This window comes from Peromyscus eremicus, chromosome 4, assembly GCF_949786415.1.
Source record: "Peromyscus eremicus chromosome 4, PerEre_H2_v1, whole genome shotgun sequence".
Taxonomy (NCBI): domain Eukaryota; kingdom Metazoa; phylum Chordata; class Mammalia; order Rodentia; family Cricetidae; genus Peromyscus; species Peromyscus eremicus.
The window spans coordinates 67,383,424-67,398,041 of record NC_081419.1 but is presented as its reverse complement, the minus strand read 5'-3'; the positions used below and the strand labels follow the sequence as shown (position 1 = coordinate 67,398,041).

Below are 14,618 nucleotides of genomic sequence, written 5' to 3'. Positions count from 1 at the left end.
CATGACCACTCATATTTGCTAGTAAAAGCCACAATGAAAATGAACCTTCTATAGCAGCAGGGGAGGGGAAGAAAGAGAAAGGCACATGGTTCACGTACCAAGATTTTATTTGAATCATTGAGTCGACCCTTCAAGGCAGTTGGAAGTTCACCTATATTTGGTTGGATAAATTTTGCTTCATTGATAATACCTGCCACTTCATCTAGGCCTTCTTTCCTGATCTTCCAATTCTTGTCACCAATTTTAGACACCAACTCTGAAGTAATTTTGTCACTGAAAAACAGAAGGCATAATTTTAATTCTAGACTCCTAAAAGACAATGTCATCAAACCTCCCTTTACAAAGTAAAAAAGGTTAAGATTTTAGTATGATGAATCTGGATATACGAGTGCCCAAGTACAATCTTAGTTCTTAGGAAGCTAAGGAAGGAAAACAGTGGGGTCAAGGCCAGCCTCTAATACAGTGAAACATTGTCTTAAAAAAAAAAGCAAAAAAGCCAAAACAAAGTAAAACAACAAACTGGTGGCACACACTTACATGGTTTTAATCCCAGCACTCTGGAGGCAAAGGCAGGAGGATCTCTTTTGAGTTCGAGGCCAGCCTGGTCTACCTAGTGAATTTACATATGAGGTCTACATAAGAGAGCAAGACAGCAAGACCCTGTCTTGAAAACAAAAAACAATAAAGAACAAACAAACAAAAACCTGAACCGAAACACCAAAACAGTATAAAGAATAAAATAATTTCTTAGGGTAACACCTACCTGATCTCTATCCTTGGCAAAAGATCAACAACATCATTGCCCCCATCATCTGGTTCATCTCCTTCCTCTCCTTCATCTGTACCACTTGTGCTGTGCTTGGAAATTCCTCTGGTTGGAGTGGGTGGGCTTTGTCCCTGCATCTACACACAAATGAATAAAAGTAATGAACTTGAAGAAGAATGACAGCAAATAGACTAGAGAAGGCGCCTATGTCAAATCTTCTCATTCTTGGGCTGGAGAGATGGCTCAGCAGTTAAGAGCACTGGCTGCTCTTCCAGAAGTCCTCATTTCAATTCCCAGCAACCACATGGCAGCTCATAACTGTCTACAGTGGGATCTGATATCTTGTTCTAGAATAAAGGCATACATGCAGCGAGAGTACTCATATACATAAAATAAAGAAATAAAATCTTTAAAAAAAAGTTTTCATTCTTTCATACTACTTGTTTTGGTTTTATGGCTAATGCTGGGGATAGAATCCAGGACCTTATGAATGCTAGTAACTGTTCAACCACTGAACTTCATTCCTAACTCATAAAATACTTATATACAATATTGCAAAACATACTTTAATTGCTGACTAGATTCTAATTTTGAGATAAAATAGCTAATTATTTTTATGGGAAACTATTAGAACTTGACTTCTCAATCATTAAGTTGTCTTTTGACTTGTATCTCCCAAAACAAAAGAAAGTAAGCTGTGAACACTTAAGCATATTCAGTCAGAAAGCTACTCAAGAAAACCTAGGTTTTTGGTTTTTGTTGTTGTTGTTACATTTTTAATTTAAAAAAAAAAAAAGAATATATTAAAGTTGCATTTTGGTCAAATGTGATAGTGTATGCCTATAATCCCAGCATTCAAGAGGCAGAGTCAGAAGGGCTGCTACAAATTTGAGGCCAGCCTAGTCTATACAGTAATTTCCAGACCAACTAGGGCTACCCTATTTTTTTAAATTTTTTAAAAATTTAATGTATTTTTTAAAATAGGTAGCAGACCTACAATGACTGACATTGCCAATGTATAGAGAAAAAAAAAAACCCACTCATTCTAAACCATAATCACTCAGTTTTTCTTCTTCACAAAGTCAATTTCAATTACTTATGAATTCTCCCAGGAATACTTTATGTACATAAAACCAAACACATATATGCTCTTTATTGCAAAGGTTTAAAAATTTAGTCATTCTGCCTTTATTTTTTTTAAAGATTTATCTTTAATTATATGTATGTGTCTTTGTGGTATACACACACGAATGTACGTACTTACAGGGACCAGAAGGCAATGAATATCCTTGAGCTAGAGTTACAGGTAGTTGTGAGCCATCCAAAATGAGTGCTGCTAAGAAATTAACTAGGGGGCGGTGGTGGCGCATGCCTTTAATCCCAGCACTCGGGAGGCAGAGGCAGGTGGATCTCTGTGAGTTCAAGGCCAGCCTGGTTTATAGACAGAGATCCAGGACAGGCACCAAAACTACACAGAGAAACACTGTCTCGAAAAACAAAAAAACAAACAAACAAACAAAAAACAAAAGAAACAAACAAAAAACAAACAAAACAAAACAAAACAAAAAGCAACAAAAAAAAAGAAATTAACTTGGGTCCTCTGGTAGAGCTCTTAACTAGTAGTTATCTCTTTAGGCTCTGTTTTGTTTTTTCACCCCATACAAGGTTTCTCTGTGTGTAGCTCTTGCTGTCCTGGAACTTAGGTTCTATTTTTGTAGTTTGTTTTTTAGACAGTCTTACTCTGTAGCCTAAGCTTATCTTGAATGTTATTGTAGCCTAGGCTGACTCTGAAATAATTCATGGTCTTTCAAGCTAAGAGTGCTGGAATTACATGTGTATGCATGCCATTAAACTTGGTTAAAAATTTAGTCTTAAGTTATGTGACATTCTCCAGATCACCCATAGATTGTACCATTTTTAGAACCTTTACCTTTTCAAACTCTGCATCTATCTGGGATAGAAGGGCAGGCTTCTCATCCTCAAAGAACATTCTCAAAGAAGGACCAACATATAGATACATCACGCCAAGCAAGGTAATGGCAGAAGTCCTCACAGCCTACCAGAGAAAACAGTAAGAACTTTCCAAATCAGTGCAGAGCCATACAAGTGGCTATAATGCTTCCACACATGCTGGAGTGTACTCACTGGATTTGTTGCAGCAAGAGCAGTCTTCACATTGCTAATGAAAGCTTTGACATTCAACCTAGAAAAAAAATCAAAGTATTTAGAACTGATAAAAAATGAAATCTTCGAAATCGAGAGTTTATAAAACCAGACTTAAGGATTGATTCCCACTGGAAGAGTCCTCAGGTATTCTCTTTCCTAAATTTACAGTGAGCTTTAAATACTAACTATATACTGATTAATCCTACTATGCTTAATTAAGAGTCCAAAATCCACTCTTAAAACTTTAAAAATTTTGTTTTTAAGATTTACCATCAATGTATGTGCATGTACTGGTGACACAGGCCACTTGCAGAGGTCAGATGAGAACTTTGTTGGATCTTCTGGAACTGGACTTTATAGACAGCGGTGAGCTACCCAACATGAGTGCTAGGGACTGAATTCAGGTCCTCTGGAAGAACACTGAGTGCTCTTTAATTGCTGAGTCATATTTCCAGGCCAGAGGACCACTTTATAAAGTTTTTCCTTGCATCTTTAAGTGGGTTCCAAGAACTGAACTAAAGCCACCAGGACTTACCTGCTAAACCATCTTATACTGGTACCCTACATCCAGTATTAAACTTTCTCCAGAACTCTAGATTCATATAAACATATGCCTCTGCCACATTTCAATTTATGTCTAGCAGACATCCTACATATACACCAACTCCCAAACTTGTGCCTTCCAGTCTTCTGTAATTCATTTCAGATCCATATTTATTCTTCCAGCTCTTCAGGCCATCCTTGACTCCAGAATCAGTCTGATTCAATATCCTACATAGTTCTACTTTCAAAATATATTCTAAGTATAGTACTTCCACTTCTATAATCTATATGCAAACAACTCTTTCTTTTCTTTTCTTTTCTTTTCTTTTCCAGACAGTGTTTCTCTGTGTAGCCTGGCTGTCCTGGACGAGGCTAACCTCTCTAACAGAGATCCACTTGCCTTTACCTCCAAGGACCGGAATTAAAAGCATGTGCTACCATGCCTGGCTTGCAAACAGCCATTTCTTTCTTTCTTTTTTTTTTTTATTTTGCAATTCAGTTCAACAAACAGCCATTTTTTGACAGCATTATCTGCCTTTTGACTTCAGTTAGATACTCTTCTACCAAAGTTTTCTTCATCCAAATTTTTGCAGTTCTAGTGAATGAACTCAGAACCCCATACATGCTAGGCAAGTGTTTTACCACAAAATTACATTCTAGCCCTGCTTAAAAATGCTTCTATGTTTTCCCAATTTATTCAAAATATTGAGGCCCTAAAGACTTGCTCTTTCTTTCTCCAGACTTATTTCCTACTACTCTCTAATCATATTTTACTTTAGCTATACTCTGAAAAGCATACACTAGCCACTATTTTTATTTATTTTTGAGATAGGGTCTCACTATGTAGCCCTGGTTGGACTTGAACTCACAGCGATTCTGCCTGCCTCTGCTTCTGATTTTTTTGTGTTGCTAGTATTAAATATGTGTGCCACCATCCCTGGCCCTTACTGTAGCATTTTGTAAGCTAATAAGTGGTAGTTACATCAAATAAACAAACAAGGCACAGAGAAAGCAACACGATACAATAGCATCTATATCCTTTTCCTTAGCCCAGAATGCCTGGATTCAAGCCTGGCACTGGCACTTTCCTAGCTATGATGGTAAGCTTTCTGTGCTTTAATTTCTTCATCTGCAGAGCAGAGACAACATACTGCCATATCAAAACTACTCTAAAAAGTGTCCAGACAACTAGCACACACTGACAATTCCAGCACAGGAAGCTGCAGCAGGAGGAGTTAACTATTTCCAGGAAATGGAGACTACTCCAGGCAACAAAACAAACAGCTGTGGGCCCAGTGAGGTGGCTTGGAGGATAAAGGTACCTGCCATCAAGGTTGGTGACATGAATAATACCCGGCAGCCACATGGTGGAAGGAAAGAACCAATTTCTCCAAGTTATTATCTAACCTTATGTGTGTCCTGTGGCATGTACACCTGAATGTGCATGCATACCCAACTCCCCACACAAGAAGTATAATTGGTATGTCTAAATGTAATTAAAAAGTAATGAACAACTATATTCATATAAAAATGGCAGGGTGTTTAAACAATTTAAAATTTTTATTGTAGGAATTCTGACAGCATTTAATCCAAAAAGGAGTCTTTTCAGGCACTAAATTAACTGTGTAGTAATTTTGAAATGAGATCTAACTAGAAATACTTGGAATAAGCTTTTCTGTGCGACAGCTATTAATACTTAAGGGAAAAAAAACAAAACACTTACGAGATCTCTCTTTGTGGGGGACTGGACATGTGGTTCTGTGACAGAGCATTGGCTAACATGTTCAAGGCCTTAGGTGTAATCTCCAGAACCTCTAGAAAGGCAGGGCATAGGGGATAGCTAAATGGCTTAGTGAGTATAGGTCTCTGCCACCAAGCCTAAGGATTTGAGTCTGAGTTCCCACGACTCACATGGTAGAAGGACAGACTAATTCTCAAAACTAGTTTTTAGACTGTCATATGTACTTCGTGGCATATGCCACCTGCACCTCCCACAAGACAGACAGACAGGCACACAATCCTAAATAATTTTTAAATGTGTATATACATATATTTACACACACATTAATATATATGTATATATACATATATAAAAGAACTCTTCTTTTACTAGATATTAAAATGTAGAATACAAGTCAACACAGACCTTTCAGAACAAATGTGCTTTTCTTTTATGTAAATTAGACAACCAATTTTAATTCTTCAGAAACAAGCAGAGATAGTGAAAACAAATTAACATCAGAGACTTAGCAAAATATTTAATTATATTCCATTTTTTCTCCTGACTTACCCAGAAAAACCAAATTCTTTTATTGCATTTGATAACCAATTTAGAGTTTCTGACTGATTCTTGGGATTCTTTTGTGAGAAGGCCATTGACATCACCTGAAACAATGGAAAACGTGGCTCAGATATCCATTTTCTCTTATATTTCTTATGGAGATAAATTACAACTAAGGCACATATGTATCAAATATGACTTTTTCAGGTGTTAATTACATGGATCTATGAACAAGATTTAATTTATCCTACAAAACAAGGTGATTTTTTAAAAATGATTTTATTTATTTTTGTCTTTATTTTATGTGTTGCATTGTTGCTTTGCCTGCATGTATGTCTGTGTGAGGATGTTAGATCCCATGGAACTGGAGTTAAAGACAGTTATGAGTTGCCATGCGGGTGCTGGGTATTGAACTCAAGTCCTCTGGAAGAGCAGCCAGTGCTCTTAACCTCTGAGCCATCTTTCCAACCTCAGAGGTGACAGAGTTTTAAAAGCATTCCTGCTTGAAATTTTTCATTTACTGATCATTTTGAATTACAATGTCTTATGAGAAAATTAACATCATCTTCTACAGTAAGTTGAAGGACAGCCAGGGCTACCATAGTGAGACCTGTCTCAAAGCACCAAAAAAAATCTCACAGCATAGAACAACTTTACCAAAGAATTAACAGTAATTGGTAGGCCTAAATTAAAATTTGGGAAAAAATTGGGACAATGTAGGGAAAGAGAGCTCTGTGCAACTAACCTGTTCAGCTGTCCATGGCAACATACATGCTTCAGCTATTGCCGTCATAGCTTCTTTTGCATTGTTCCCACATTTCACATCTCCAATCTTGTCTACAAGGCCATCTAATACAACCTGAGCACAAGTTTTAGAAAAATTTCCCTTCTGGGCGATCAAAGCAACTATGTGAAGCTTCATCTGCATCACCTGAGCAAGGATAAATATCAGAATAAATATCACATAGCAACCTGAAGATGTAATATCTGTAAGTATAACCAAATAATAATCAAAAATTTAAACAACCAAAATAATTTTCATCCTTTGTTATCTATGATAGTAGCTAACTGACAATGAATACAGGGGGGAAAACACATGCCACTCAATGTTTCAAAATATGAAAATTTAAGAGCTAAAAATTTTTTTAAAAACTTTTTTAGTTGACTTAGTATATACGTAGGCACTCATGAGACAGGATGAATACGGAGGTCAGACATAAATATTGGTACATGAATTTTCACAACAGCCATTAGTCACAATTACCAAAGAGTTCAAATAACCCATATGTCTATTGATGAGAAGGAAAATAAAAAATGGTCTATCTATACAACGGAATGTTATACGGCAATAATATGCATAGGTGAACCTGAAAATCACTACATAGGAATGATTCCATTGATATGAAGTGCCTAGAAGGGGTGAACCCATAGAGACAGAAAATATATTAATAGATGACAGAGAATTTGAGCTGGAGTATAATGGAGAGTGCTTGCTACTAAAAACGGAATTCTCTTGAGCATGATGAGCATACTCTAAATCAGGTTTTCACCTTCCTAATGCTTCCACACCCTCTAATATAGTTTCTCATGTTTTATTGGCCCTCAATCATAAAATTATTTCCATTGCTACTTCATAACTGTAATTTTGCAACTGTTATGAATTACAATGTAAATATCTGATATGCAGGATATATGATATTTGATCCCTGTGAAAGGGTCATTTGACATTCCCAAAGGGGTCATGACCCACAGGTTGAGGACAACTGCTCAAAATATAGTATTGTAGAACTATTACCATTGTATAATTTAAAACTGAGTAATACAGTCTCAATAAAGTTGTTATAAAATATATTCATTAAAATTTTTTTTCATTAAGTCATATGTGGTGATACATACCTATATAATCCCAACACTCAAGAAACTAAGGCAGGGAACAACAGTTTTCAATGCCAGTCTGAGGTACATGATAAGAGCTTATCTCAAAAAATAAACAGGCTTGGGGAAATGCCTCAGTTGGTAGGCAAAATGCTAACTGCACAATATGAGAACCTGAGTTCAACTCCAAGTATCCATGTAAATTAGGCAGGTGTAGTAGTAAATGCTCATGATCTCAGTGACGGAGAGGCAAAGGCATGAGATTGCTGGGATTTGGGGCCAGATACCTTAGCCTAGTCAGTGAGAGACCCTATCTCAAAAACCAAGTGGATTGTTCCTAAGAAATGACATCTAAGACTGGTCTCTACTCTCCATATGTGTGTGAACACACATGAATGTGTACACACACACACACACACACACACACACACTAATAATTCCTTGCTATGGATCTAATATAGAAGAATATTGGCTTAAATAAGGTGTTCTTTCACCTATCTTTCAGAATATTCAGCTTTTGTGACGATACTAAGGTGATAACAGACAGGGAGGGAGCCATTGAACATACAGAGAAAAAAAGGAGAGGGGTACGTAGAGTAGCAAACACGGGACTAACAAGATGCCAAAAATAAAACAAATACATTCTAAGATTATTTAGCATGAGCTCTATTCTATGTACACCTAGTGATAAATCCTGTATCACTTAAAAAGTTTTTTATTATTACTACTACGGCGTGTGCGTGTCGTGCAGCACATGTGGAGCATGGAAGACAACTTTTGGGAATCAGTTCTCTTCTTCTACTATAGGTTCCAAGGATCAAATACAAGTTGTCAGGTTTACATGGCAAGTGCTTCTGCCTACTGTATCTTTTTTTTTTTTTTTTTTTCCCCAGGCAGGGTCTCACTATGTAACTCTAGCTGTCCTGGAACTCACTCTGTAAACCAGGATGGCCTCTACCTCACAGAGTCTGCCTATCTTTGCCTCCCAAGTACTGGGATTAAAGGTATCTGCCACTATGCCTGACCAGTATCAGTTTTCTTTTCTTTTGGGTTTTTCGAGACAGGGTTTTTCTGTGTAGCTTTGTGCCTTTCCTGGATCTCGCTGTAGATCAGGCTGGCCTCGAACTCACAGAGATCCGCCTGCCTCTTGCCTCCCGAGTGCTGGGATTAAAGGTGTGAGCCACCACCACCCGGCCAGTATCAGTTTTCTAAACATCTCCTTACACTCATTTTTTTAGAGTGTAATACTGTTAAACTCCTAATTATACAAGGTTGTCTCATAGATTGCTATGATAGAAATGATTTAAATAAAAGACACTAAATGTACAACTTAAAATACCTGAAAATTAGTTTCTTTCCATCCAGGTTTTTTGGCTAGCATCCTCACTAATGCCTGGCATGGCATTTCAGTTCGCTCCATTAGTTCAACAGCCTATAAATAAAGTAAGGCAAGCAAGTTAGAGAGTTCTCGTTCCAAGAGAAGGGTAGAGCCTAGAGTCACGTATGCGGTTATTTCTGGAGAAGAGAAGGAACTAGAGCTGGGAGGGTCACAGTGGGAGCTTAGTTAGCTTCCACTGTGTTTCAGTTCCTAAGCGAGGTGGAATGGCTGTTGTTACCAATTTTTTTTGTAAATTCACATTTTAGGAATTCACAATTTTTTTCATTTGCCCAGTGTGTGCTATTAACTACTCATATATATTTTGTCTTATTTGATTTTCCTAAAAACAGTGAAATAAGGTAGACATTTAATATTAAATTTCAAAGATGTACAAGTTCATGTCTAAACTATAGGAGTGAAAGATGTAGGGCTAAAAGGCTCCTGTCTCAAATTTCACATTCCTTTTTCTACATCTCTCTCACAGAATCATAATCACGAATATGCTAAATGAGCTACTATGTATCATCCCTGTGATGGCTACTCTCGCTTGTCAACTTGACAACATCTAGAATTAACTAAAACCCATGCAGCTGTTTGTGAGGGATTTTCTTCTCCTCTTTCTTTCTTTTTTTTTGTGAAACAGGGTCTCTCTACATAGCCCTGGCTGTCCTGAAACATAATGTGTAGACCTCAAACTCAAAGAGATCCATCTGCCTCTGCCCTCTGAATACAGGGATTAAAGGTTTACACCTGGCTTAAATTTTTTGTTTGTTTTTTGAAACAGCGTCTCAATATGTAGTGTGATGGATTTTTCTTAATTAAATCATTTAAAATGGGAAGACTCCCTTTAATCCAGATCTTTTGAGGTGGAAAGCTCCAGCTTTAATCTGGGCCACACACTCTGCTGGCAACCTATATAAAGGACATAGAAGACGGAAGCTTTTGTTCTTGGCCTGCTTGCCCTTATTCTCATTGTCATATTCATTCATTCACTAGCATTAGAGTCTATTTCTTCAAGATTCCAGCATATAGTGAAGACCAGCTAAGATATCCAGCCTTGTAGATTGAACAACTACTAGATTCCTGGACTCTGGACTTTCCGTTGGTAGACAGTGTTGGACTAGCTGGATCTCAGCTGGTAAGCTACTCTAATAAATCCCCCATGTGTGTGCATACAGTTCTGCTCCCCTGAAGAAGCCTGACTGTACAATTTCAAAAGTTTGGACAGCTCTTCATACCAATATATATTGTGTTTCCCATCAATAAATCATGATGACAAAGGAGGAAGTACTGAAATAGTCAAAGACTGTCTATTTTAAGTGGCAAGCTCTATTTGCTTATTACATTTAATAACAAATAACTGAAAAGTTCATCTAAGTCTCATAATTTACAGTAAGAACCTAATTTTCTTGAAAAAGTAATGTTTCGAGCTTAGAAAAGTCAGAATGAGAGTGTTGAAAGATACGAAACAACAAAAAAAGTCCAACCTCATCTTAAGTTTACACTATGAAACATTTACTAATTATAAAACATAGCAATTAAGACAAAGGCTTAATTTGGCACTATTATTGCTTCCACATAATCTAAATTTTACACTCTACTTCATCCTTGTACATGTACCTTTTGGAATTCTTCCATACAGGCTAGCCTTTCCTTCCAGTTGCTACTGTCTAGAAGCTGAATACAGGTTGGGGGAAGAACAGCTGAAGCCTTTTCTTCACATACTTCAATCTGTAAGATGGCAACGTCATAATGAGAAACTATTTAAGGAAACAAATGCAAGAATATAAAAGTTACTCAGCCAAAACTAAAATACTCCTACAGGTACACTACAGCATCTGAGTCTTATTTCATAAAGAAAATTCTGTTCAAGGAAGTATCTATCAGTAGCCAAACGGTCTCCATTTACTGTATGTTAAAGAACTCAGCAGAAGGAACCCTCCAGTCCCCTCCCAGGTCTGACTGTCTATGGCTCTCATGTGCACTGCTCACCGAGAGTTCGGGCTCCACCATTTCTTTAGTCTCCAATCCCTTCTTAATCTTTGTTCCAGCATTTGCGGAACCTCCTGGTGCAGCTGCTTTGCCTTTCTTAGGTGGTCCACCAGCCTAAAAGAAAAATTTAAAACCATAAACCACTTAAAATTTGGTAAAAGTAGTTTTTGTTTATACATTTTTTGACTCTTAAAATTATTTATCTATTTGTTTGTTTGCTTATTTATTTATTTATTTATTTATTTAGTACACAGAAGGGAGTCCCAGATCTCATTACAGGTGGTTGTGAGCCACCATGTGGGTGCTGAGAATTGAACTCAGTACCTCTAGAAGAGCAGTCGGTGCTCTTAACCTCTGAGCCATCTCTTCAGCCCGAATCTTAAAAATTTTATTAACATGAGATCACCTCAAAAATGTTTTATTGTCTACAGAATTTACCAAATGTCAAACACAGAGAGACCTAAAGACCATCTATGGACTACCTGGCTGATCTTCAGGTCGCCTATTAAAAACCTCTAATTCAAAATGATTTAATAAACAAACAAAACAAAAACGATAAACTGGGGCCTCGCTGGAGAGAAGACTTGGTGCTTAAAAGCATTTGCATGGATTAGAGTCAGACCTTGACACAAAATCTATTAACCTTAGTAGTAGGTGCTTTCTTTAATGGTCCTGGTTTGGGTACTGAAACGTCCTTCGTGTCTTTGTCCCCTGCAGCCCCGGATGGAGCAGCCCTTCCAGGTGCAGGCTTGCAGTCCTTCTTTTCAGCTGCAGAACCAGCTTTCTTACCATGAACCAGCTCTACTTTTTCTGAACATTCTTTGATCTAGAGAAAGCAATATGTACATTATTATGCTCAAACAACTTTGAAACACAACCATTACATTATTACCTAGAAGTCATTAAGTCACAACCATACAAAAGAATTCAGAAGAAAATTGTTTCATTTTCTTGTAATTCTAATTTGTGACATTCTGGGTACTGCATATGACTTAAGTTTTATTTCTGCACAAATTAAAACTACATAAATACCTATAACAGACATAATTTTGATGAAAGACATTTGCATTTAGGAAAGTACATTTCTATATTACATCTTCTAAAGATTGGTTACTCAGCTTTGGTTTGGTTATAATTTGAAAGGTGTTTTTTTCTACTATTGCATCACTGTAGCTTAGATTAAAATTTCAACAAGCAGAAGTTTGCAAAGTTTGTTCTGAACTATCATTAGAGAATGAAATAACACTGAGTTGATTATCAGTGTTTTCTTTTTTAGTAATATAGAAAAGACAAAATTGGTAACAAAAAATGCCCAGAGAGCATCCTCCAAAACTGATTTCAAATGCATGCACATATTTGCAACATAATTTTTTTTCCTCCAGAAACTGGCAATAAGAGTCAGACATGGTGGCACACAACTTTAATCCCAGCACTCAGGAGGCAGAGCCAGGCAGATCTCTGTGAGTTCAAGGCCAGCTTGGTCTACAGAGCGAGATCCAGGACAGGCACCAAAACTACACCGAGAAACCCTGTATCGAAAAAACAAAAACAAAAACCAACAACAACAAAAAGTCAGACATGGTGGCACACGCTTTTAATTCCAGTACTCGGGAGGCAGAGGCATGTGGATCTTTGAGTTTGAGGCCAGCATTGTCTACAGATTGAGTTCCAGAACAGCCAGGGCTAAACAGAGAAACCCTGCCTTGAAATACTTTTGCAAAATAAGAAAAGAAAAAAGAAAGAAAAGCTGGCAACTAAAAAAATTCTTATTAAAAATATATAAGTACTCTGAAATTTTATTTTTTATCTTTTATTAAGTTCATTTTTTTTGATGATTCATACATATACAATGCATTCTAATTACCAGGACATTTATCTACCCATAACTCTTTCATCCCTATTATTCACACCACCCTCCATACAATTCCTTTTCCAACATTCATGCGTTTTTGTATTGTTCTTTGACTCACTGAGTTTAACCAGGGCCATCTGTGTGACTATGGGTATGGAACTATCCAGCATGGTGGGCTGAACTGAAGATAATGTCTTTTCCTCCTTCAGAATCTATCAGTAGCCAATAGTTCAACAGAGAGGGTAGGTTTGCAAACAGTAATGCAAAGAGACAAGACTATTACTAACCTACCTTGTCAAGTTTGAGTTTGTCAACATCAGCTAAGAATGGGTTTACCGCTTTCTCACCAACCACCTTCAAAGCAGTACCCAGTGCTTCAAATGCAGCATCTCTGACCTCAGGAGCAGAATCATTGATGTGCTATACAGAAGTAAATGATATTTAATACAAAGAACTCTAGCCACTACTAATTTTATCCTCAACAACAGTGGCTGGATAAGAATTTTCCCTTTACAATTTACTGAAGTTATTTGTAGCTTTTGTTTTGCCAATTAACAGTTAATGTTTCACAATTCTTTCTAGGTTGAAGAGCTCTTTAGTTAATCTATTCACCATGTAAATGTCATTTTTAAATGTAATTTATATTCTTTGATGTGTATGAGTGTTTTGTCTGCATGTATGTATATGTACCATGTGCATGCTTGGTGCCAACAGAGGTCACAAGAGGGAGTTGGAGCCCTAGAACTACAGTCACAGATGGTTGTGAACCACCATGTAGGTGCCAAGACCCAAACCTGGATTCTTTACAGGAGCAGTTCTTAACTGCTGAGCCATTTCTCTAGCCCCTGTAAAAGCTTAAAAAAACAAAACAAAACAAAACAAAAAAAAACCTCACACACACACAATGTATGTACATATTCATTCATGTGTGTATGATGACAGCACATGTGGAGGTGAGAAGACAACTTCATGGAGTTGGTTCTCCCCCTTTACCTTTAAAGGGGATTTGGGAGTTCACTCAGGTTGTTTGCCTGGCCTCTGAACTATCATCCTGCCAGCCCTTAAATGCTTTCCTGTCCTTTTTACCTTCTATCTGAAATGCCCCATTCCCAATGACCCTCAAACACTTCAGTCTGACACTTATGTTTGGCTAACTTGTTGTCCTTCAAAAGTAGACCTAGACAGTTACAAAAATTTGGGTTCAGAGTGTCTGCTCCTTAAAAGATTACAATCTACATAAAGTCAAGAAGTCATTGTATATAACTAGTAGGAAAAAATGTAGAAACTATCCCCCCAATTACCTTAAGTAGAGCAGCACAAAAGGGCTTTAGTAAACTCTTCGGCAATGTAGAAGCAGTGCAGTGACGGAAACTTCTTGCAATAAAAAGTGACGTCTGCTGCTTGATGGTTGGGTTTTTATTATCCATTACTGCTAAAACATCCTCACTGATGTTCTGTAGTGTGGTCTGTAAAAGATAATGTCAATGAGCTTTTTTCAACTATAAATAGCCAAATCATTAGAGTGACAACATTTATTAAGACAAAACGCTAAGTTTTATGCTTTAACTTACAGTGAGGAAGATTGCATCGATTGCCTCCTGCAGGGCTTGCACCACTTGAGGCTTCTTTTCTTTGAATTTTTCCAAAATTGTTGGTACAACCTGTAAAAGTGAACAGCAAGAAAAATACTCTGACACACATGAATGAAGTATTGTTGGGTCTGGAGAGTTAGTTCAACAGTTAAGAACAGATGTTGTTGATGCCT

The 14,618-nt window shown here is 37.2% G+C and overlaps 1 protein-coding gene across 3 annotated transcripts in view; it reads right to left on the bottom strand.

Moving 5' to 3' along the window:
- Ckap5 (cytoskeleton associated protein 5) overlaps window positions 1–14,618 on the bottom strand; it is a 105,780-nt gene that overhangs the window by 39,313 nt on the left and 51,849 nt on the right. For all 3 annotated transcript variants that reach the window (XM_059260917.1, XM_059260918.1, XM_059260920.1), the window contains exons 10-22: window positions 14,425–14,514; window positions 14,155–14,319; window positions 13,145–13,273; window positions 11,645–11,827; window positions 11,002–11,115; window positions 10,630–10,740; window positions 8,971–9,063; window positions 6,502–6,687; window positions 5,766–5,860; window positions 2,912–2,969; window positions 2,697–2,822; window positions 764–903; window positions 99–273 (exon numbers count right to left, since the gene is read on the bottom strand). In XM_059260917.1, the coding sequence (XP_059116900.1) occupies window positions 99–273; window positions 764–903; window positions 2,697–2,822; window positions 2,912–2,969; window positions 5,766–5,860; window positions 6,502–6,687; window positions 8,971–9,063; window positions 10,630–10,740; window positions 11,002–11,115; window positions 11,645–11,827; window positions 13,145–13,273; window positions 14,155–14,319; window positions 14,425–14,514 (1,665 nt within the window). The remainder of the gene's footprint in view (window positions 1–98; window positions 274–763; window positions 904–2,696; window positions 2,823–2,911; window positions 2,970–5,765; window positions 5,861–6,501; window positions 6,688–8,970; window positions 9,064–10,629; window positions 10,741–11,001; window positions 11,116–11,644; window positions 11,828–13,144; window positions 13,274–14,154; window positions 14,320–14,424; window positions 14,515–14,618) is intronic.